General features: G+C 33.8%; 3 protein-coding genes across 7 annotated transcripts; 1 reads left to right on the plus strand and 2 right to left on the minus strand.

The window, feature by feature from the left end:
• Positions 1-3,381: 3,381 nt before the first annotated feature.
• Positions 3,382-4,366, minus strand: LOC130814668 (uncharacterized). The gene has a single exon (XM_057680807.1). It carries the CDS (start codon positions 3,949-3,951, stop codon positions 3,568-3,570), a length of 384 nt encoding a protein of 127 aa, XP_057536790.1. The 5' UTR covers positions 3,952-4,366; the 3' UTR covers positions 3,382-3,567.
• Positions 4,367-5,662: 1,296 nt separating this feature from the next.
• Positions 5,663-10,594, plus strand: LOC130814729 (uncharacterized). 5 transcript variants are annotated; one of them, XM_057680894.1, is made up of 8 exons: positions 5,663-5,760; positions 5,854-6,060; positions 8,045-8,105; positions 8,193-8,229; positions 8,998-9,075; positions 9,175-9,247; positions 9,828-9,867; positions 10,311-10,594. In XM_057680894.1, exons 1-8 carry the CDS (start codon positions 5,734-5,736, stop codon positions 10,358-10,360), a joined length of 573 nt encoding a protein of 190 aa, XP_057536877.1. In that variant the 5' UTR covers positions 5,663-5,733; the 3' UTR covers positions 10,361-10,594. The 5 variants fall into 5 exon arrangements, with proteins under 5 accessions (XP_057536877.1, XP_057536879.1, XP_057536878.1 ...); XM_057680896.1 differs by lacking the exon at positions 9,828-9,867 and adding an exon at positions 9,920-10,002; XM_057680895.1 differs by having other exon boundaries at positions 9,181-9,247.
• A 156-nt stretch (positions 10,595-10,750) lies between these two features.
• On the minus strand, positions 10,751-25,374 carry LOC130814728 (THO complex subunit 6). Its single transcript, XM_057680893.1, has 13 exons — positions 25,067-25,374; positions 24,951-24,982; positions 24,774-24,872; positions 23,641-23,717; positions 21,272-21,317; positions 20,642-20,702; positions 19,313-19,366; positions 19,049-19,129; positions 14,551-14,590; positions 14,328-14,437; positions 13,253-13,363; positions 12,026-12,142; positions 10,751-11,419 (listed from the first exon to the last, which is right to left on the minus strand). The coding sequence occupies exons 1-13, from the start codon at positions 25,265-25,267 to the stop codon at positions 11,330-11,332; spliced, it is 1,119 nt and encodes a 372-aa protein (XP_057536876.1). The 5' UTR covers positions 25,268-25,374; the 3' UTR covers positions 10,751-11,329.
• Positions 25,375-25,404: the final 30 nt, after the last annotated feature.

Here is a 25,404-nt window from a genome sequence, read left to right on the forward strand (position 1 = left end):
CACCAAGAGATAATTTTCATCATTTATTTACGCAGTACTTTCCATCTGCTGTTTCATGAATTTTTTCCGGTTAGTTTTAAGCGGGAGTGGAGCAAAAATACGTAATATTTTTTTGGCCTTGTCTATTTTTCATTTTTGAAATTTTGGGGCCTAAAGATAATTAATCATAGTGAAGCAATAAGTAACATAAATAGGATTAGCTACTTTTTTGGTACGATGCTGAGGGAACGAGAGATTTAGGTGAGAGTCGAACCCGTAATCTTTATCCGGAGAAGTGTTTACTTGATTCAACTAAAACAAGATCTGATTCCAACGTAAATTATTATCTGATGCTCTTTAATTGAAGTGATTTTATTTGGTCGGATATTTTGCACAAGCTTAGAGTAGAAGGGTGGACACTGTAAAGTCATGAAGCAAGCGTTTATGAATGAAGCATGTGTTTAAGATTGTTTCAGTCAGCATCACATTTGCTCTGGTCATAAATCATAATTGTACTGATCTATGTTTGCGGAGGATTTTAAACACAAGTGTGGGTGTTGTTACCAGAAACTTACGGAGAAGTCACTCACATGACTATGGAACCTTCAATTGGTCACGTTATAATTGGGATGTGCCGCGTTTGATGCAGATATCTGCAAGCATGTGAAACGTCTTTCTTTTCCCCTTGTTTTTGGGGGATTTTAATGGTGACCTTGCTACTGGTAAACAACTAAAATATAAGAGTATTTGTTATTAGTGGGTTGGGTTTCATTATTTTTTGATATTTACTTATTGGATAGTTTACACGGTAGATAGATACAGCTAAGCTTGTTGCATTTTTTATTGCTCATTGTTGGCGTAGGAGTTGGAACTACAACTTAAATGGGTAAAGTCGTCCAACAGGTTTATAATTAGACAATTTGTCGTTTTGAATTTGCTACGCATTATTTAGAATGCTTTTCCTTGGGTTTGCATTATGTAGTAATTTACAATGACATTAGAGTATGACCTGTTTTTTTTATGTACTCTTTCCTAATCACCATATTTGTTTTATTTGCTTTTTGAATATTATTTATCATTTACTTTTAATATGTATTTTATTTTTAATTTATAAATTAAAATATAGTCACTTAAAATGTTATTTGATTACAATTTAATTTAATATATCTCTTCAGTTATTACAATTTAATTTATCTCCTCAGTTATTGCCAAAGATAGAGTCATACATCTCAAACTCAATATCTCTAATCATAACAAGTCAAGAACGATCTTTTTGCACCGCGTGAAATGAGCATTTGAAAGAATTATGATGTTTGTGCAAAGTCACCGGCAAAAAAATTATATAGCAACTTTTACAAAAGAGCTGTTACGCATTCATTCGATTGCGCATGTTATGTTTCAATGATCATCCTTTGTAAATTGTGGTACTAATTTTGCGTCAGTTTTTCATTTCAAATTACTCCTTTCATTTTACCTTATTAGTTTATCCGGAAATAAACCCTAACACATTTCTTATCTCATTACATATTTACACAATTCAATTTCTCTCTTATATATTATTAAAATTCTCACAATCCGTTAAAAACACACGACCTGCAATTGATGCAAATTCAAGGGATATTAGTATCCAACAATTTTTTTTCTCAACTCAATTTTAATAATATTTCCACCATTCCTAAAACTAAGAGATTGCAACATTAATAATTGACACAAATATTAAAAAAATTAATTTTAATTACTAAATTGCGTGAATACAATTAAAAGTGGGAAAATGAAAGAAAATAAAAGTAATGTAATAGAATACTACCTAAAATAAAATGAAAGATATAACAATTTCTTAAGAGTCAGAAAAAGTAATTTCAAACTATAGTCCAATCATTGAGCTGGCCAAACAGTGGATTTGTAGGAGAGAAATTTAGCAAAGAAAAGTGAGCAAGTTTTGAAATGTAATACTCCGTCGGTGATAAGGAATTTAGGATACAATGCACCTTTTGATGTCTATTTATAAGGCTAAGTCCCTTTCATTAGTAAGCATATACTCCTAATTTCCATTGTTTTTTTTTCATCTTAGACCACATAATTCCTTCATAAAAACATAGGGCTCCATTTCAACCAATTAGTAGCGCAAATTTCTCCATAAATTAGCCATCAAACTAAAAGTAGTATGAAAATTAGTCAAAGTAGGGCTACACTACACATTTCACATGGTCCCCCATTTTTTTTTCTCTTTTGTTAGGAATGATAGCTTTCGCCTAAGCATGGATCAACGTTGTACTCGATCATCATTTATGAGGATAGTTTATATTCCTACCTACTCCGTCCTTTTTAGTCTATCCCAAAGCTAATACATTTAACGCCTAACGACTCTCACATTGAAAGATGACTTCAGTCTAATTTATAGGGATGACAGGAGAGAAAGATTATAGAACTCAATTTCACGTTTACACTATGTTTGAAACTTTGGATAAAAGGAAATGGAGGAAAATAAGCGGAGGTTCCTATTTCCTTCATTTGGGTACTAAAACGAAAGATGAGGGAAATGAGGGGAGAAGTCCCTTACGTTTTGTACTAAGCATATCTTTCTAACATTAAGACCATTTATAGGTAAAACACCACAATCTCCCTTCCCTCTCTTCCCCTTCTCTTCCCTTTCCTTCCTAAAATATTATCCAAACGCAATCTTATAGTGTAAAAGTTGATCCCTAATACAATATAGTAGATAGTATAAGAATTAACCAAACAAATCTAGTGGATAGATATTTAGGATGATATAACTTATGAATAATATGATAAATATTTTAAGCAAAACCTAAAATTGAAATCGATAGACAAGAGAATCCTAATAAAGAGAATTGCTTCTAGGACAGGATTCATTGTTCGAAGGAAAGGATCTTCCACAACAAAAAGTAACACTTGTTCCAAAGTAAAAGTTTTGCATATACTCTCCCATGTCTCTTTGTATTTGCTACGCAAAATGCAGAACTCTCGCTTCAATTTATTTTATGTAGCAAATTTAATAGAAACAAAAAGCTCGCTTTTCTGATCGGAAACCTTGCAAAATGTACAACAAGTGCATAGTAACAATTGAACAACCCCAAATTCCAAAAATTTGATTCTTAAGAAGATTCATGCTTAAAAGCCTTATGGGAATAGAATTTGCAAAACTAACATAAACCCACAACCATCTTAAACCAATTTGAAACGAAAATTATGGGTTCGAGTTCACAAACAATTAATTAGCCTCCTTTGCTGGTAGAGATTCTCCCGTCTTACCCCGAACAGAAAACCCAATTTGAAATACAATATCATTATACAAACAGAAATTACATACCAAAATAAAAGAAAAAACTTGATCTCGTCCAATATATAAAATCACATCAAACCCATTACAATCTAAACATATTAAGCAACCTGCACAACATTTCCATCACACAAACTAAAAACATCACAAATTTATGACATTTCTTTCTTTTTTATGTCTTCCCCACTTTTCCATTTCAGATAGACAATCTAAACATGAATCATACTTACTATAAGCAGCAATAAATAAATAAAATAAAATAAAAAACAGGAGAAGAAAAGAGAAAATCAACCCTGAACCATGTGGGAGCATCTGTCTTTAATCCATCTAAAGCTTTTAGAAAAAGATCGCTTGATTTTGCCTTCAACACTATAAGCTTTATAACTAGCAACCCTTTTCTTCCTTTGCATTTCTGGATCACTAAAACACCACCCAGCTTTTGATGAACTCGATGCATTTGCACTTTTCCCCTTTTTCAGTTCTTTTGGAATCTGTTGATTTGGTACTGTTCCTGAATATGATGCACTTTGACACCTTAAATCTTGAAAATTTACCCCATTTGATGCACCCAAATTTGTGGGTTTTTCCCACCCATTTCCGTTTTCTATGTAATAATTCTCCATTTCCATCCTTCCATTTCCGTATGACCTAGATCTGTAATATTCACCCATCTAATCTTATCGACCCACTGTATTAACTTTCAGTTTCTCGGAAAATTTAAGAGCTTGTTTGGTTTAAAAAAGAGATTTTGTATGTGCCTTGGATTCTGCCTGGACTTGGGAAATGGGAATCCAAATGGGAAAGTGTGAATTTTTTTTGGGGTTCTATATTTGGTTGAGTATTTTGCTGCGGGGTTTATGACTTATGCTATGTATGATGTGCATTGAAGTTTGGAACAGAGAAAATAATTACTACTCTCTTTTTTTTTCTTTTTGCATCAAAGATAATTGAGTTTTTTTCAAAAAAATATAATAATAAATAAAAAAATTATATGAATAAAATTAAAATGAAGTTAAAATATATAAATAAGATTAAAAAAATAATAAATTATTATCCATAAATAAAAATAATACAGATTAAATAGTATGAATTAACATGTAAAATAATTTAGATTTAATGGGACAGAAAGAGTAAGGGCAAACAAACAGTATGAATTTTGGGTGGATTTAATGTCAATAATGTGGTGTACAGCTGAATGAAGATTTTGGGGGTGGGGTCAGGGTTTAATCCAACGGTGGATGTGTTGGCACTATGCAGTCCACAATTAGATTTGTTATGACATGTCATTTGAAGTCAAGGGATATTTTGGTACTCTCTTTTAAAAGGTGTTGTGGTGAAGATAAGTTAAAAGTATTCAATAAACTTTGTGTATGTTATTTTAGCGTAAATAAATATAATAATAACAAGTATTTGTTGGTAATTGTATTTGAACTAAGTTCATACATGATATTCTTGAAGATAAGACTTAAACCATGGCAATTATGAGTTAGTTAATCTAGTTGTCCAAGGTCTCTTGCATTAATAGGAGTTTGGCTCATCATTTGCAAAAAGGATTGATTTTTTCCCATGGGCAAAGCGATATCGGAGCCGTGGGAAACCCTGCTTTTTTTCGGAAAATGCAATTTTTTGTACTTTTGGCTTTAAACCCTTCCCCTCTAGTATGATATTTATATTTTAAAGAATGCATAAAATAATAATAAAAATTACTATAACTCAATGGTTAGGGTAATATATTTGTAATTTAAGATTAAGAGATCAAATATAAATTTAAGCCACTTCCTCCTATTCATCTTAAGTGTCTCATTTACTTTATAGACTCTATCCAATGAACATATTTAATTATGCATAATTAAAAATTATAAAAAATTAGATATTAATAAACTTTACCTTAAAACGAATCAAAAGATTTCACATGACCATATTTTATCTTATAAATTAATAATAAGAAAATGATTGCTTAAAGCTCGTTACTAAAAGTGAACACCGGAGTGGAGAAGCCGTCTTTATGGTGGTGGTGGTATGTCAGATATTAATTATCCAATGGGGAAGTTGACTTTATGGGTCATAGACTCATAGGTAGTACGTAGTAGGTGGTGTGAATTGTTATTGGACCAGGATATGCAATTCAGATCAAGCGACCAACATTAGTTTTTGTAAGAATATGTTGAACAAAAATACTTTTGACGATATCTTAAAAAAAAAAAAAATAAATAAAAAATAAAAAATAAAAATTTAACTAGAAAAATTCTGTTGCAGAGACTTGAACCCGGGTCTCTCGGGTGAGAGCTGAGTATCCTAACCAAGTAGACTACAATGAATTCTGGCATCCTTGTCCTATTTAATTTATAATAACGTTGTTTTTTCTTCACTTCTTCATTTTATCTCATTAGTTTATTATTATGTCATAACTCATAAGGAGCACTCTGAAACTCAAAACCTTCAGAAATTTGGTGATGTTCTTCTCAATTCCTTTAAGAAAGGTAAGATTATAGAAATTTTATTTATGTATTTGTTTATTTTTTGTAAATTCATCTATAATTCTTTAATTGTGACAAGTTGTGTATTAATGGCAGCAACATGAGAAAGAAGAAAAGGAAGGAATAGGAGTGAGTTTCAGGCTAGAAAACTTCATTCCAGGTGTTGTTATTGGCTTCATTTTGGGAATACTTATTGATTTTGCTAAACTCCCTAAAAAACCACCAAAACAAAAAACCTTACACCAAACAAAGCCTTGTGATTCCTTATCTTCACCTTATCTGGAAGATGAAGAGCTCAAAATGGTTCCTTCCCACTAATCCTTAATTAATTTTCTTGTTTTTTATGCTAATTTTTTGTGTCTTGTTAAAATGATGAATTTGGCGCTTCTTATTTTGTGCTCTTTGTTAGTTTTATAGGAGTAATTTGGAATGTTGGTTTGCCTGTCATGTATCCCTTTCTGGGTCATTAGTTTTATTGGGTGTAAATTCATTATCAAAGAGGATCTGGGCAAGTTTAGAGAAAGTATATGACTTCTTGATTAGGGTTTAACACTGATTTTAGTACTCGGACACTGACTTGTGCGGGATACTAGGTTGCTGAACATAGTTACATGGAATGTGGAACGTGGCCACGTTCTGCAATCCAGAATGTTCGTCCCCAATCACCACGAAACGCGACCCGAATCGCTCAAAATGACGTTCCATTGTGAAAGACCTTTTTAAAAAGTATTTTGGCCTTCATTTACAAATCAAAGAATAAAAAAGGAGGAAAAAAGATATAAAACCTAGAAAACCAAAAAAATTCAATTAAAAACATTTTCTTTAAGCAAAAAAATTATTTTAATTTAGATTTATTTTCAAATATATTTTTTATACGTAATGTACCCCATACACAATCGTTCCCGAGTCAATTCAGGTCGCGTTCCTTGTTCTCGTTCCCCCTTCCTAACCCAATGTCGTTCCAGGTAACAATGTTAGCTGACTCTGACTCTGACTGATATAAGTGAGAACCTTATACAGTTAGATTGCTCAAACCTTGTTTAGTTAATAGTAGGCAGTAGCTATGCACTCCCAAGTAGTAGCTCTGCATTGCCTACTAGAGACTAGTCGGTGCCACCCACTGCCTTCTCGTAGACTTTAGCTTCAATTAACGAGTCTTCATGCTTCAACTCTTTCATGCCAATTTTAAACACTGTACACACATGAAGTCATTTGGTTCATTAGTTGTAGAACCAACCATGTCCATATGTTAAACATGCCTTCACGATTCACGAACCAATATGTTGGATTTGGACTTTTGTACCAATGTGTCCCTGTGCATCCTCTTTTTCTAGGTGTAGATTCGACCTCTTAGAGTACTTTCACTTGAACAATAACTTCCGCAACCATAGCTAGCACAATGTTTGAAACAATCTCTGGAGTTATGTCATCAATCATCATTTTCAACGTCAATAGTTTCATACTTTCACTAGCCACCTCCTTAGTATGCTGAACTTGGGAACTTCTGCTGCCTTGAAAACCACAAGTATTCCCTCTCGTAAGTAAAGTAGACTAAGTTGCCTTTGTAAATGCCGCTAGACTTGTGACCAAGTAAATATGCATGCTTTGCATGTTGCTGACAAGTGACAACTTAAACGGAAATTCTTCTAACAATATACTAATAACCTACATGCATTTTCTCTTCTATTCATTCCTTATCAATTGTCACAACACCTGCAAATCCCAATTTTCATGCTATTCTTCACTCCTATGATGTTACTCATTTTTGAGCTACGCACATGAACTCACTCGGTTCTTTATTTGTAGGATGAACCATACCCATTTGTTAAACTTGTCATCACAAACTCTGTGTTGGACTGACAATGCGGCAGCAACTACATTACGTTTTCCAACACTGCTAAAGTGGCTCCCACCTAAGTGGGATAAGGGGAGTTAGATGTATGCAACCTTACCTGTGTACTAACAACAAACAAATTGTTACCCAACGATCTTTGATTATTGTTAACTTATGCAACTTCACTAAAGAAGCACATATGATTTGATGCGCCCTTTCACTCTAATCTATCATAACCAAAGAACTATAATCTCTTGCTCCATTGGAGATGGACACATGTTGATACAAAACTATTTAGAAGGATAATTACAAGGATTAGTCTTACCTCTTCCGTGTCATTCTTAATTTTTCCATGAAAAAGCTTCGGCTTTACGATCATGAATGTGTGTGGTGGTTCTATCATGTCCGTTTGGCGACATTAATGTTGGTTTCTGAGGAAAATCTTGATGTCAGGTTTTGGTGGTTAGACAAGATCTGAAAATGAGATCCGGAAAGATAGCCTCTCAATGTGCTCGTAAGATTTCTTAGTAGAATTTGGAACTCTTCATAATTTGTTCTCCTTTTCTTTTTCACTCCACCCTGATATGAATTGTTATTTCAGATGCTGCCATGGGCATGTATGCTGAACTGATGCAAAGGTAATTTCTGCACCAGTTCAACAGAAATTTAATGTATTTCTACTTTCCTCGACTTCCTTAAGCCCTTTCCATGGCGTTTTTTCTACGGAGATATTCAATGTCTGCATGTTTACATGACAAAAACCAAGTCCATTGTTGAACTAGAGAGAACCTGAATGCTTGCTATAATTTCTAGAATCTTAATCATGCATCCATATTATGCATATTGAACTGTAGTAATTGTTGGAAAATAACAAACATGCGATCCGACACCGAAACAACTATTTTGGTTTTATGATAGAACCTCATTAGGTTTGTGTGCAGTCAACTCTCCTCTTGTGTGGTTCTTGTATACAAGCCCAAATTTATCAGTAAATATCCTTCTCAATTTTGTGCTCTTTCTGCTCGAGCTCATTGGAGCAAAATGTATGTTGCAATTTGCATCTTATGATTCATACAGGTGCGTTATAGTCTTGGTCTATCCATTAGTTGGGGCAAGGAGTATAAGAGTAAATTTTCCCAGTTGATTAAAGTGTCTAGAAGACATAAGCAATGTTTTGATGCTATTAGTATACACAAAATCTTGTATAAGACGGTCTCACCGTGAGACATACCCCACACTTGGGTTAAATAACCCAATAATAAGAACTTTTAGCATAATGGACCTTTTGAATGGACTCGTCTCACGGTGAAGCCCTCTCATACAAGAGGGGCTGATATATAAGAGGGGCTGATATATGTGTCTATTTTGAGAATTTCAAAAATGGCATCACCTATATCTATTTGTAGTCAGAGGCTCTTGTTGAGGCAGTGGGAGCAATGTGGGCAAACTAAAGTAGTAACCACATGCAAGAATCTAAAAGAAATGTAAGTAGGTTCATGTCATTGCCTGTCAGGTTTTATTTACATCAGTAAAATCTTACATAAATTGCTGATATCTTATTGATTATTATCATCTTCAATTAGGAATAGATTGCAGCAAGAAGCTGAGTGCATTGGCCTTCCAACATTTGTTGTTGCAGACGCTGGGCGCACACAGGTATTCTATGCTGCTTTTGTCCTCATTATGCGATACTAAGAAGTAGCTTAGTACAATACTATTTGGCTGTCTGTGTAAATTGGTAGTTTTACATTCTCCCTTCTTTGTATTCTTTTCCATTTGAGCTATTCTTGTGAGAGATCGTCTCAGGGTGAGACGACCTCAAAACAAGAAGTCCATACGCTAAAAGTTTCTATTATTGGGTTATTTACGCAAGTATGGGGCACGTCTCACGGTGAAACCGTCTCACACAATAATTTGCTTTTCTGTTCTGAATTTGTTTGGTTTTCTTTTCTTTTTTTTTGGGGGGGGGGGATGTTTCTGTGTACTCCACACATATTATACACCAAGATTCCTAAAGAGATACACCTTATTGCATCAAGAAGTAAATAAATAGGAAGATCTGGAGAGTTAGGCCTATAGGAAAGGCATTTACTGAGAGCAACTGAGATTATTCAGAGTATGAGGTTGGGATTGCTGATTCTTCGTTTGCATCTTGTCTACGGAGCGTTTGCTTTAATCTGATACTGTCGTTTTGAATAGGATTGTGTCATTTATGTTTTGATTTTTTCTGATGAAGGTTGCTTCAGGTTCAAAGACGGTACTGGCAATTGGACCTGGTATGTTTGATATCTTCTCTAGTTTTGACTCCTTTTTCTGTTTTATTTACAGGATGGTGGCTGTTGTCTGTCCAAGTTTGCACCTTTTAAGTAGAGTATAGGGGAATTTGAGTACACATGTTTTCACATTGGACAGTTAAGTTTTGACATAACATTCCATTACCCCATCTCCATTAAGTCGCTATCACCAATGCTTCCACCTAGGGATTTGGGAGGTCGAATGTACCAACATTACCATTGAAATAACAAAAATGTTGTTTTCGATGACCCTTGTAGCTAACATTATGTGCAACTTCACATAAATAAAAAATGCATAAGCCATTTATTATAGCCCGTTGAAATCCGAAATCGAGAATGTACAAAGAATAGTTAGTTGTCTTCTACACTATTTTCATGTTCTCGGGAAATTGGGTTTTATAATCCTCTTATTTCAATTTTTGCAGGAAGAAAGTCTGTGGTGGATTCCGTCACAGGGAAACAGCGACTTCTTTGACAGCATGGCATGAAGTAGTTCTTAGCTCGGATTCTTTTGTGATTCTGAATTGGCGATAATTCTTCAATGTCGAAAGGTCTCAATGATTTAGAGGCTGATTTTGTTGATTAACTGAAAGGATTGATCGTAGATTGATATAATCTGAAATTTCCGGACTTGTCGAATATTAGATGGTTAAATTTAGTGTATGGTTGATGTTAAATCATTTAATGTATTTGTGGTGTTGAAGTCGAAGTGGAAAGAGTGGCATGATAGGGTTGATAATTGATATTGTCAAATAGATCTTGGTTCGGTGAATAGGCCGCATGATGATGGAGCATTGCCCATGCACAACCGAAACAAACCAAACCGAAGTCTTGCTTGGAAAATATAGTATTGTCACAAAGCAAAACCTTATTTTCACAACAGCTAGTCTCTTGTGATACGTCTTTACCGTTTCTTTGAAAGACGTATCTCAAGCCCAACCCATTAAAAATTAATGCCTATTTATCGTATTTTTCAAGCCTAGTTACATTTTCCTTAATACTTACTTAACGCATCCTTAATGCCTACTTTCAATATCTTAAATGTTTACTTACATTATTCTTTATGCCTACTTACAATATTTTAAAAAATACATAATGGGCCGGCCCGATTAGAGATGGTCTTTCAAAGAGACCGTCTCTCAATTCGTGTTTTCACAAATACTACAAAGTATTTCTAGTGCATTAGAGCAAAGATAAGCAAATTTATACTCATATAGTTATGCTCCTTTGAGTTTGCTACTGAAAATGATATTTTTTCTCATGTCATATCACTTTTAGTAGCAAATTCAAAAAGACCGGAGGATGTATAAGAAGATTGAGCTTAAAAGGTTTATAGCCAATTCTCCATTGCAGCGCCAATTGAATAAGTCGAAGTATGTGATTCTTCCCTCCCTCTATAAAGGGAAATTGAAGCAAATATCCTTAGAAACAGCAAATAATAATATCATACAGACGTGCATTGAAATGAGCACAAATGACTACCAAACTGCGATACAAAATCAACCATTCCTGCATAACCAGCGACTGCTATAACCTGGACAATAAGAACCGGTAACAGGAGGTTATGAGAAATCATTATGATAAGATACGGGAACTATGTATTATAAGAAGAGATAACCAACACTCTTTCCAATACAAATAAAATGGCAAGGACGGAACTTAGACAATTAAACTTACGGTGTGTCTACAAAATTTAGCTCAACAACATATACAAATTTTTTTTCTTGCATGGGGCTGGTGCCACATGTAGCCCTTAATAAGGTATGTCATTGTCTTAAGGGAGCAACAAAAATAGACATAAAAATCTAAAAGCACCAACAATCTCAAGCAGCTTGTGAGAAATGTAGCATAATGCTTAAGAAGTTTGAAACATAGTGCAAAAAAAGGTTGCATCGAATCGGGCGCGTTGTAAAGGTTTTCAAAAATAAACAAATTGAGATTTTTCGCATTGTAAAGGGGTAAAAAACCACATATTGGGTAACATGAGATATCTCATGCTTTCAAATGATATTTAGGCATTACAAATTTACAATAACTAGATCACTCTCGTTATCGCGATCATGACCGTTACTATATTTTTGCACTATGATTTGAAATACAATCAATAGTAACAAAAAAGCAAAATGATTATAGAACTTACACCCGATTGATGTAAGGAGACAGAAAAGGCAGATTCAGGAGCACATCTTATCTGAGATAGAATCTTGCCATTCATATCCATACGACTAAGCATGGGTGAGGCTCCAACTGCTAAAATCTGACAAATCATTCCAGAAATATTTAGAAGAAATTATAGTAAGCTAATAAAGCTAGCAAGTAGCAGTTGCTAAAGCATTAAACAATACTTTGGTTAATGTACAGCTCCATGATGGAATAGGATTGGGGAAAGAGACCAAAATCAAGAAAATGTTCAAGTTTAAATGAACTATGTTAAATTTTAGATTTAATAAGTCAGCATAAGATTTAGAAATAAAAATATCATAGGAATGAAAAGAAGCTGAAGCAAATGTCTAATTGAGTAGTCCTCCTTTATCCCTTTGAATTAGGGACACTTCTATTTTTGTCAGTACCTTTTAACTTTGCAACATTTCCTTTTATGAAGATGTCTTACCACATTCTTAAAATTTCATGCACATATTTTATCTCTTTTTTGATATCATCCACGCAATTTAAATTTCCCCACAGGGCACGATTCCTTAATATTTGAGTCATTCCCTGCTCTTGCAAATTCATGAGGACAAAGGGAGCATCTTGTTGCTAGGATAAGTATATATGAAACAACTATTTTGAGCAGATTAGTCCAACAAGCGATAACATTAATTTTAAATCTAATCCAACTTAGATTTGATATTAATCAAATTAGAGTTGACCAACATCTGAAACTCAAGGTTATAACTTGCAGCGATGACAATTTGGGAAGTCCACATTACTGTACAAACAGAACAACCATACTGGTAGAATATTAGGACAACTAAGAAACCATCAATGAGACAACCTGTAAAATAACAAGACCGACTCAAAAAAGGAAGAAACTATAGTACCATAATAATTAATGTATACTAGCAAAAGCACCAACGGAAAACGTGAATCCAGTCACATAAAGGACAGTTTACAATTGAAAAAAGGTAATTTATATAGACAACATGCATATAAAAGTCTCCTATCACAGTCAAGGATGGGTATACAGACAAACAAAAGCATGCTTAGCAGCCACAATAACACAAGAAGTTGCAGTGAACGTAAACAACTACTACTTCAAGTCATGCAAGTACAAGAAGATTCCATAGATTATGATATGTTTAGTCAGTTCGATTCATAACAGAAAAATTCAAGAAAAGTATCCAAACTAACAAGAAAATGATCTTACATGATTGTCATCAAATACTACATCTTGGCAAATCATAGGAGTATTGATCCTTGTAATTTGTTCTGAAGCAAGAAGATTCCACACAAATAAATTTTGTCCACTGCCACAAGCCTGCAAAAGCAAAACGTACATTACACTTTATGCTTGTTAGCATCTGAAAGAAGCATATCAGGAAGTCCTTGAGCAGAATCATTTGATGATAGGCCAGGTAGTCAGATTGCAAGTTCTTTCCGTACACACAAAGAGAGAGCCACTTGTATGAATAAATCACAAATGACATAGAGATGCTTTGTGGATAGTAATAAAATAAGCTACTAATACTCATACAACGGAAACCAAAAAGTCATGAACAAACATGTGCAATGAAACCACAGCTACCGATGGTGCATTTAGATTTTAGACTAGCCACCGATGAGAAACCAAGAAAAACAAACAACAACATTCCATTACCTCAATGCCATTAAGTGGATCCCGGATTCGAAGGGATCGGATGTACGCGACCTTACCCTTGTTAATGATAAAACTAACGAGGTTATTTCCAATTGACCCATGGTAGTAAACGCCATGTGCAACTTTACATAAATAAGAAGTGCACATGAGTTAATGAGCCATTTTTACTTTGACCCATTATAATTTGAAGCAAAACAACTATAAAGCGGCCCCATAGAAACCAAGAAAGGCAAAGATGCCACATATTTAGACTGTTCAATTTTCAATATCCAGAACATAGGTTATCATCAATTTTAGCAACTAGAACCAACAACTCAATAATTACTATCGTGGAAAATTTAATGTGGAATAAGTAACAAATAATGAGCCAAGTAAGCTAATTTTTTTTTCCTGTTGATCATAGCTTGTCAAGGGTAATGATACATGTGTCTTGATTTGTCTGATATATAAGCGACAAATGCTCAACAAAAAGAAAGAATACAAAAATACTTCTACACACCAAAAAGAATTCACAGAGAAACCAACACTGCATGAAGCGTGTGTAAAATCTAATGAAGCGAATAAAATGAAATGCATTATTCAGTCAACAGACACAATGAACAGAAAGCCAGGTTCCAAACTTTACCAGCCAACTCTCACTAGCATCGATAGCAATGCAGCTAACACACGATATTTCCTTTAGACTCATATTTCGGTCAGGAGATATAACCTGAGTGCACTTCCCACTTCGGCAATCTAAGAGAAAACAGGAAATATCAGTTGGTATACTAATTTACAGAGTCCCAAGATAATGCGTAAAGGAAAAAAAAGGAATTCAAACATCCTCTAGCATGAATAGCAAACTATACCCCATATTCTTGCTGTGCCGTCCTCTGAACCAGTTATGATCTGAAACAAAAACAACAGTGAGACATATTAAATTCTGTATTCTACTTTATTTACATATTAAGAAGATTTTGATAACTGTAACACCAATTGTCATACTCAGTATCCACTGTAATGGTGCAAAGGCACAAAACGTCATCAAAAACTAAATAAATAATTAGTCTTCATCAGTAATACATGAATAGAAATTTGATCTGATATGAGAAACAAAAACAGAAACATTAGTGATTAGTCTAAAGTTCCGGAAACGTAGAAAACAAAATTTGACCCAATGTTTCACTAATAAATGCAACGTTAGGTAGAACATTATAAACAAAAAGTCTTGCAACACACAAGTAGAAGCTAAGATAGAGCCGTAATGCTACTCAATTACATAGATCATAAGTAGAAAACTACATAACAATAGAAGTAAAAAAAGGCAAAAAAATAAGCTGTAGCATGGAATCTGAATTTTGAAAACCATGGCCTAGCCTCTTTCTATGTTGCTGCAATCTCAATTCCTCTCAATTCCTCTGTTCTTCAATCCCCAAGTCTTCCAATCTTATAGAAAAGTCATCGACATAGGTGCTCTTGAGGTCGTTAACCCCTTTTTTATACATTCCACGAGTGCTCGCGTGAAACACGGTAGCAATCTTCTATTTATATGAACGAGAACAAATTTATAAGCACAAATAGCATTTAAGTGATTCCAACATTGTGAATGTAGGAGTATGTGCTCCATACCCTCTCCACTAAAGAGCTAATAATAGGTTGTGAGAACATTAATTGGAATCTCCACAAGTTCCGAAGTTTCTAACTCGTAAATGAACCACCATTATATGGGATTCATCCTTGTAGCGTCAAGCAATTTATGTTCATTTTCTCCCCCTTAGCTACCAAGATATCTTCTATTTTCTCATCTTCACATTCTTATTATTCCCCATCACATCTCTTATCTCTCCGATCATAGAAATGGAATCCATTTTGTTATAAATTAATCCCATTTTTTCTACTTCTCCACCCGTCCAAAGTCCAAACACAATTGAGTAAATTGTATTTATTATAGCCAAAGCATTACCAACAACTTCCCAGATACTATCATAAAGTGTTGTTGTTACCACTTTATTACCTAGGTTTTACTACGCTCATGCTCAGAAGTTACCCAACTTCTCCAAGTCGTAAAAACAATTGTTGTGAACTTGTAGCTAAAAATATTATGCAAATCTAGGTCATGATTCAAATCTAGTCTTAGCAACCTTTAGTAACTTTAAGTTAGATTTAGTTATAAAAGTTACATTAGTTTTTTCATGATTCAAAAATTAGTTAATATTTTTCCCCTCCGTATGTTACACTGATCTAAAGAAATGCACCATCGAAGTCTTTAAAAATGAGATTTAACAAACGCACCAAAAGATATGTTTATGTACCTTCTCAATCCCTTTTCCATCAGCTTTACAATTCATTGTATTATCAGCATGAAGCACATTGAAAGGCCCAATTACAACAGGAATAGTATTTTATGGTTAGACGAATGTGAATGATAGATGGATAAAATATTAGCTCAGATGAGGAAAACATTACATAGTTGTGGTTCAGTGTTCATGTATGTCTAAGATTTTTCTAAAGTAGAGGCTGGAGACGACACGGGCAAACACTAGAGAATCCTTCTCAAATCAATAGATGAAATTCGGCCTTCCAATGTGCTTCAAGCTGACACTGATAATGCAAAAAATTGTTGAACAAATGGAAAAGAGATTGAAAAGGTAAAGGAACGTATCTTTTGTCCTTCTTGCGTGGTTCATACGTGAATCTTATATTTGAAGACTTTTCACGTGCATTTCCTTAGATGATTGAGACATAATAAGAGAGAAATTTTTTAAAATATATTTCGCATCAGGAAAATTCTAATGCAACATTCTCAAACTAACCAAGAGTTACTAAAGGTAGCTCAGACTAGATTTGCATCCCGATCATATCAAGTTGCAAAGTTATCACATTGTTGAGAATCTTTAGCCGCCACAATTGTTCAATGAAATTGGGAAAATTAGAAGTTTTTGGAATGAGCATACTAAAGTTAAAGATAATGAAGTGACAACAACTAATGATGATATGTAGGAAGTCGTTGAAAATATTTTGGTTATAACAAAACTAACTTGATTATAAAATATTTAGATGGGGAGAAACTTTGAAAGAAATTTACAAAAAAAAAAAAGATTCTATTAAGAGATATCATAGTGAATAATAAGCATAATTCAAACCATGAGAAAATAGAAAGAAATATGTCATGAATTGTAGTGAAGGGGTGATATAATAGTAATTAATAAGTAATTAGCTTAAGGAATAAGAAATAGAATGACGTAGCATATAGAAGGGAGGGGAAGAGAAACATTCTATAAGGATTGTAATAGATTTCGGATGACTTCTTGACTCATGTTTTGGACAAACACAAGCCTCTCGAGGGCTTGTACTACTATCACATTTTTTATAATCATTCTAAGCTACAATTTACATTTACATTCAATATACGTTATCACATTTACATGCATCTTCATTCATTGTCATTTCATACAAATTATACTAACCTTCACATCTCATTATAGTTTTGTTATTCTTGATACTAGATTTTGTCCTAATCCTATCATCTATCATACATGGCTAACTCAATCCATGACAACTTTTGATAGTTAAATGGAAAAAAATGATCATAATGCATTTTTTAATAAATGTCCTTAATCTTACACATTGATTCCTCTAAAACAATTAAGTGGTCCTATTTGTTTTTTAGTAATATTGATTAATCACTCTTAATTTGTATTTTGTTCTTAATCTATGAGTTAAAATATAATTAAATGGAATTTTACTTGATTTGTCTCAATGTAAGTTTTAATATTTAATATCAACTACGATTTTTAATCATGCACAATTACAAATATTAAACATTGAATAAGTGCAGTGGAAAATGTGCAAGATGAAATGAAACAGCTAAATTGAGTTGGAGGAAGTATGACATAAATTGACTAGTGGAAGCTAGGCGTGCTCCTAAACAAGATAAAGAAGTAGTTGTTGGAGTTCTAAAGGCGCTACATAAAATTAGTGAAGATGCATATGCAAAATCAGAGCCATATATTTTAGAGTAAATGATACTCGAGGATATTTGGGACTTGAGCTGCTGACACTACAAGGATGAGTTTCATCTCATGGTGTCAACTAACTGGTCAAAAAGTTCAAGTGTTGGCAAAAGGGGTATGGACCATATACTTCTACATTCACAATGTCAAGAGGAATCGCTTAAATGTTGCTTATGCTCATAAATTAATCTTTATTTATTCAAATATAAGCCTGCTAACGCCTTTCATGCAAGCTTAGATGGTCCATAATTCATATAGAGTATGTGATATTGACTTGGAGATCACTAATCTCAATGATTTCATTACAAGGTTTGAAGGCTTGAGGATTTAATATTAGGGGAATTAAGGTTGTCACAAGACAAAAAAAAAGGCTAAGCCATGCTTTTAAATTTCAGATTCATGTTATTGCTTATCATTGCCTTTGTTTTCTTTTACTGCTATAATTGTGTAGTTTTCTACTTATGATTTATATATTTGAGTGTCATTAGGGCCCTATCTTAGCTTTAATCGTATTAAATTTGGCAGTTATTAGACTTTTAGTTTAAAAGTCTCACCTGATGTTGCACTGATTTGCGTGCATTGGATCGAATTTTATTTCTTTTTATAGTTTACGTTTTTGTTTCTCGTATTGAATCGTATCATTGCTTGTAACATTGATTTAAGTGTATGCTTTGGCCTTAATTATATCTTTAGTAGTTGAATGAAAGTTAAAGGTTAATGCATTTCAACATTTCAAAAATATATGTGCTTGAGAAAGCCAAGCCACAACTTTCATATTTGATAGATAGCTGGCAACATTAGTAAGAATTTCCTAATCCTAATTCCTATGTTTGGGAATGACAATTTCATTTGGAAATCTAGAATGGACTTAAACTTAATGTTTGACAAATCAATGCAATTCAATTTTGGATTTAAGTTAATATCACCAATGTTTTAAAAGTAGGTAAAGTAGAGAATTTGAGAATAACTTCTCATACGTTGTCATTCTCAAATTCTTCTTTTATGTTTTTGTAATTGAAGTCTACAATTTGAAATGAATTACTTGTTTCCAAACATAACCTGAAGTCATTGACCACCTAGTGACAATTCAGTTTAGTGTTCCTCGAATTCCAGGAAGTTTCGAGAATTTTAGGAGGATTGAGAATTCTTTTTACTTAATATGCAACCTATCTTAAAAACTGTTAATTGTTTCGATTTGAGATATTTTTTGCAACCTTAAGCTATCATATTTAATCAAGATTCAGTTCACAAGGGATCAATAGGCTTGCAGTGCAATGTAACACAAGATGCATTGTTTTGCTTTTAAATATCTTCTCCTGAAAGTAAAAATAGAGTTTGGCATGAAAAATTATACCTGATTGCTACTCTTACGAGCAACAATGCAATGCAAATAATCTGAATGTCCTTTAAACATCATCCTAATCTTACATGTCTCCTGAAAAAAGTGCATAAAACACTGGTCAAGGTACAGAAAAAACAGGGGAATGAGTATCTGGGATAGATATACTCCAGAGAAAATGATATTCAGTTAATAAATACAATGCTTATACGTCAAGGATAACTCACAGTTGAAATGATAAGCGTTTTTCATGCACTAATAAAGATACAAAGTACATACCACGTCCCAACAATATGCGGAAGAATCACCAGCAGCAGCATATATGGATCCTCCCTAGATATGAAGCAAAGATATCATTGACTTCATTAAAAAAAAGGTATTTTATTGTAAGCCTTGTTTTATAGTTGAAAAGCATTTAAGGTTATATAGTTTTTTTCAGATATCAATGATTTATAAATAAAAAGTCACTTCATTGAAAGTGAATCCTGAAGGTGTTCAAAACAAACCCAATGACCCGATATTTACCCGACCTTGGATCCGAACCCGACTAAACCCGACTTCAAAATGAATTTAAAATAATGTAAAAATTAATGTGGAAACAAGACCAGATTTTGGATCGACCCGAAACAGATGACCCGAAATTGACCGGATTGAACTCCTCTAGTGAATCCATTAAATAGAGATGATTACTCAGACAAGTCCAAATTCAAAGATTCCATACACTAGCACATCCTGCACAAAGAGATTCTTCACAAATCTACCCTTTACCATTGTCCATGATGGTTTTAGCAAATATAGAAGAGTGAATTTAACAAATACTTGAGGAATAGAGGAAGTTATTTGGCAAATTTTTTGGAACAATCTACCACAGAAAGGAGGACAAGGTGGAATAGATAAATATAAAATGGACATCTTGTAAAAATTTGGAAAAGTTTGTTGCAACTAGTAAACGTGTCGTGGTCAATTTCCAACATTTTCCCTCTTTTGATGGGAGAGAATAGAAACCTATCAACTTGCTTCATTGTTTTGTGGTAAACAACCTGATAAATTCTGTTACAACAAGAATAATTGCAAACCACTCACAGACACAATCAAATATAGGGTGCATTTTCTTCAATCTTTTTTTTTTAGTTCCAAAACTGGTAGTCATTCCTAGTAATAGTTGAAGCTTATGGTTTGAACCTATCACCCCATATAAGTCCTATTCAATCCTGGTTAATCTCATCAGTTCTAAATACATTTTTTGCAAGGTGAACAGTAGGAACCCATAACTTGCCATGTAAAGTGACCATATACTAAGTTCAGGCACAATGTTAACCATGTGCTGAGTCTGCATGTGTATCAGACTCTAGGTTTACACCAAAGTAGCCAAGTCCAAACATGGCAAACACCATATTTTATTTGTAATTTGTATAAGCAGAAACCAGTATCCCATTGACATACAAGATGCAACACACATAAATATCATACAAAAGTTAAGCAGTTCAGACTTCAGTCCTTGCCCAACAAGGCTATACCTAAAATCAGATACTGATAGTGTATGGTAATTGCTAAACTATTAACCTATCAGTGAAAAATTGAGAACTAACAAGACAATCATTTGAAAACCTGGTAGTCAACAGCAATTGCATTGTTCTCAGAAATTGGAGACATAGCACACCATGGACCCCTGGTACAAGATACAAGAAAACATAAGAAAGAATTCTAGCATAAGGATAGAATTAACACGTGCAGTTTATTTTGTTTTATGAGAGCCTAGTTACAAAACTGAAAACCAAGGCCCAAGCATGAAAATGAGGCAAATGATTGAATTATCACTTCATACATACACAGATGATACAAGATTTGAGATGATCAGCAGTTCAGAACAAAAACAGTTCACTGTTTTAAGGGTATGATCCTGGATTTATATTTACTTGTGAGCTATTGGGTGTGGCTCAATAAGTCTTCAGCTTAATATTCGAAAAGAAATATAATTCTCACATTATCATTTACAAAAGTAAACGATAAAGCTAAACGCACTCCATAAGATCAACTTGCGCACTCATCGCGAGAGCACAAATAATTATCATGCTCTCAGCTGGTAAAGGGTGGCAAATTTGATGGTGCAAATACAAATACGAATCCACAAAACTCACACATTGTCATGGCAATAAAAGTAATAAGTTTGCACATGTAATCTTCAATTACTAGCAGTAGGACTGCAATATAATAGCAAAATTTGATTCTAGTAACAACCTGTGTTGTGGATTCATCAAGTCAATTACTGGTCTTACATGGGAGCCTGCACATACATCAAAAGAACAACAAATAATCTTGAGCTTTTGAAATGCATGATTATGACTTGTATCAAAACTTATGCGTATAAAGTGAAAGACTCAGCAAAATACATTGGCAAACAGTATCCATACTCGGCCATAAATGTCTGTTACCAAAAAACATGGTCCAATTTCCTGTCATATGCACTCAAAGAGAACATCTAATTGGCAGGTCAAATTTATTTGAGACTCTAAAAGAAATATTCAGTTGACATCTACTTTAATATATGCAATTGTTGTGATGTACATTTCAACATCATTTTCTTAGACTGGTGTAACATCACCATATGCAACATACAAAGTCCGTCTGTTGAATTGATGGCAAGTTACTGTCAACCAAAATTCTGATATGCAGGTTTCGATGAGAGCAGATAGCAGATCAAGGAAGCAATATCATACGCAATAATGCAGCAAAGGAGAGCTGAAATAACTTTAAGCAATTCAAGATATGGCTTTTTGAAGGATGAACCCAAATTTAGCAACCTTCTAAAAATCTTGGTTTCTGATTAATTCCAACAAAAATCATGTTGCAAGTTGCAAACTTGCAATAGCCAATTCTAAGGACAGACAAAAACTTTGAATCTAGTTTAAAAAAATATCTCTGTATAAGATCATCCAATTCCCTTTCTTCACCTACTTCCTTATTGACTTTGAACACTAAAGATGGAAACTTCTGTAACTTAAGATAAAAGGTATAGTAAAAAATATTAGCATTTAGCCCTAAGTAGACATTACAATACTAATACCTACTTGTTTAATTATAACTAAAGGTGTTCATTCGGGTCATTATGTTGATTTCAAGTTAGATGTTTCGGGTCGGTTTGATATCAGATTTTGTGTCTGTATTGTATTTTACACAATTGTAAATCATTTTTTAAGCCGGTCAAATCAGGTTCGGTTACAAGGTCGGATAAATTTCAGGTCATGGGTCCGTATTAAACACCTCTAATTATAACTTTGAAAATTATACTAAAATAAAACTAAACCAAAAGAACCAAGAGACAGATTCAAAGAATAACATAAACTAGAAAAAAGATAACGAAACGAGAGAAAAAAATTTATAGAAAAAGGGATAAACATTATAACAGTTGTGAAAGATCCATTGCACATGGGTTAGCTTGAAGAAAATCAAAAAGAGAAAATAAGTGCAATGACTCATAATCACGTGGGTTTGCATTTTGCAGTTTGCCTTTACTTTTTCCCATTTTACCATCTAATTTTCCCTCATTTGGTCTTCTCTTTCTCCTCTCTTCCGTTAAAGAAAAAGGTCATAAAAAAAAACTTCCTATCATTCTCACTTTTATCCACATATTCTTCTCCCTTATCCCGGATCTTCTTGCTTTTGCTTTCTCCTTCCTAATTTTGTGATTTATCTATGCATCTAGCATGAGTTGCGTCTGAGTGCATCCCCGATGTGACACGGAATTTTGTGTTTGTATCCATGTCATGTTACATCGATATGCGTACAAAAGGGGCTCATTACATGCCTGGGTAACGTAGGATCTTCACATACTAGAGTCCCTAGTGAAGGAGGAACCAAGAATATGCAGCATCGCTAAAGATCTAACCAATCATAAATTCAATCATTGCATATCCTCTTTCCTTGAGCCTAAGATCCGTTATTTACTCGCAAAAATCCAAGTATATCCATCAAATAATGACAAACATACGTTAAGAGTCGAGGACACTATTGAAAGAAACGATGGGATAGAATTATACAGAGATGGTGCATGAAAGTATGTCAGTGCCATATTGAAATACCCCTCGAGACCGAAGTCTTTCACCATTCTCTGTGTTTAACTTATTTTTATGTTGACGAGATCTAGTGACAAGATAGAAGTGCGCTATGCTCGTCATTCTACTATTCTCCCCATTAATGTTGGAAATGACTTGAAAAGATCAACCACTCAAATAGTCAAATATATCAATACTGTTTAATTTTCTCTCATTTTATACTTGAAATTGTAATGGATGCCCCAATATGATGATTTTAGTAATGGATTGTAAAAGCTCCATGACAGTTGAGTTGGGTCCCTCCATGACTTAGTAGCAAGCATAAGACATTTCAACCATTTCTCTTCAACAACCTTGGACTACCCTTGTGAAGAGAAAGTTTGTTTGTTACTCACTAAACAACTCACGAATGTATACGGAGATCATGAAGATTGACCACCGATTGCAAAGCTTAATTTATACAACCAACATTTTTGAGATAAGACTTACAAAATATTATTGGTTTAATAAAGACAACATAACAACAAAATTTCCCCATGAAGCAAGATATGTCACCTTGTTCATGTATCGGTGTCTCAGAGGCTTCAAGTTCCATCCATTTCCAACCTCGTATCCGACCATCATCTCCACAGCTGAATGGTCAATATCAAAATTTATTTAATTAGTCTGAACTCTGAATCCATATTCCTTATAAAACCATTTTATCTCATGCAAATGCCAAAAGGGGGGTGGGGGCAGAAAGAAACTACAAGGATAAGTAAAGCATTAACAAGAATAAGAAACCTAATATCTTTATCTCAAAACACAATAATAAATCTCATGCTCATCCGGATTTGAAAAGGTTGCTTTGGGTTCAAAGGTCCAACAGATATAAACTCTATAAAATTGCAGAGGTGGTGCTAAGAATCTCTTTGCAATTGTACTGGAAATACTACATATATATGTACTGGGAAGACAATAAATATTTGATCAAGAGTCTCACATCATTGGGATTTTGGGTAATATTTAAGTAATAGGTATTGCAATTTGAAATACTAGCTTCTTTATCCCAATTTCAACCTTTGAGGCTTTAGAAAGTCACCTTTGATCACACAATGCACGTTCATCTTATGAATCATAGCATTTACAATCCACTACCTTTTGATAAATAAACTTACAAATTTGATATGAACATCCTGTATTAAGTGTACTAGCTCCTCTACTCATTCATTTGATTCACTTCAGCCTTTGAAACTCGAGAAGGCCATTTACAATCACACCCTTTGCGTTCATCTAATGAACCATAACACATTCAAAAAACACTATTTTTGGAAAATAAACTTACAAACTGGTAATGCAGATCCTGCATTAAGTGTTATACTTCAAATTATAGCAGTTTTCAACGATCCTTGAACATAAATAAAGAAATTTTCAGCAAACTGATTATTAGGACATAGTTTTTTAACGACAAAAAAAACACATACTTGGGCAAACAAAATAAAGCAACACTCACAATCACATGGTTCCAAATGACTTTTGTACACATGTATACTTTTACAGCACTGTTCTATTTATTCTCAATTAGATTAGCAAATAGCCAATGGACAAGTACGATACATGTTAAATTACCTTACAAAAGCTTGTTAATTATCGAATTATTAATTATTATTATTATCAAAAAAAAAGCATAGAAAAAAAAGTAGACAAACCTGAGTAACAAAGCATCAGCATCATCGCCATAAAATTTAACATCATAAGCAGGTCCTTCGTGCGCTTGAAGAAAACAATTGGGTTCAGCAGCAAGCACTCTAGAAATTCAATCAAACCAGATAAATCATCGAAAATCAAAACATCAATAATATCCCCAAAATGTGAAATTCACTCACTGTTGAGGACTCGAAATGCCATGACGCATTTCCTGCGAGAATCAAACCAACAATTAAGGGCAGAAACACAATTAATTGAGAAAGGACATGGGTAACAAGCGGAAAAGGAAGCGTACAAGGGAAGAGAGTAGAGAAGAGAGTGAGTAGGTGGCGAGGGAACCATCACTGGAAGCAGTAACGACAATTTCAGGGTTAGGGTTTGAAAGGGATGAAGGAGCAAAAATGGCGCGAAAAACGGTTTGAGATTGAGATTCTCTTTCATGAAGGATGGAGTTTCTGTAAGCTTCTTCATCCCAGTTTGTGACGTCCATCACCATTTTTGTATGTCAAACCTTCTAAGCTTCTTCTCCAAATCTCCAATGTCTGTACTTTACCCTGGGGTTGGGACTTGAGAGAATTTGTTGTTGTGCTCATCTCCCTCCAAATTTTTTACAATTTGTTTTTATATTTGTCC

The sequence above is a fragment of the Amaranthus tricolor genome, chromosome 6 (genome assembly GCF_026212465.1).
Source record: "Amaranthus tricolor cultivar Red isolate AtriRed21 chromosome 6, ASM2621246v1, whole genome shotgun sequence".
In the NCBI taxonomy this organism is placed as follows: Eukaryota; Viridiplantae; Streptophyta; class Magnoliopsida; order Caryophyllales; family Amaranthaceae; genus Amaranthus; species Amaranthus tricolor.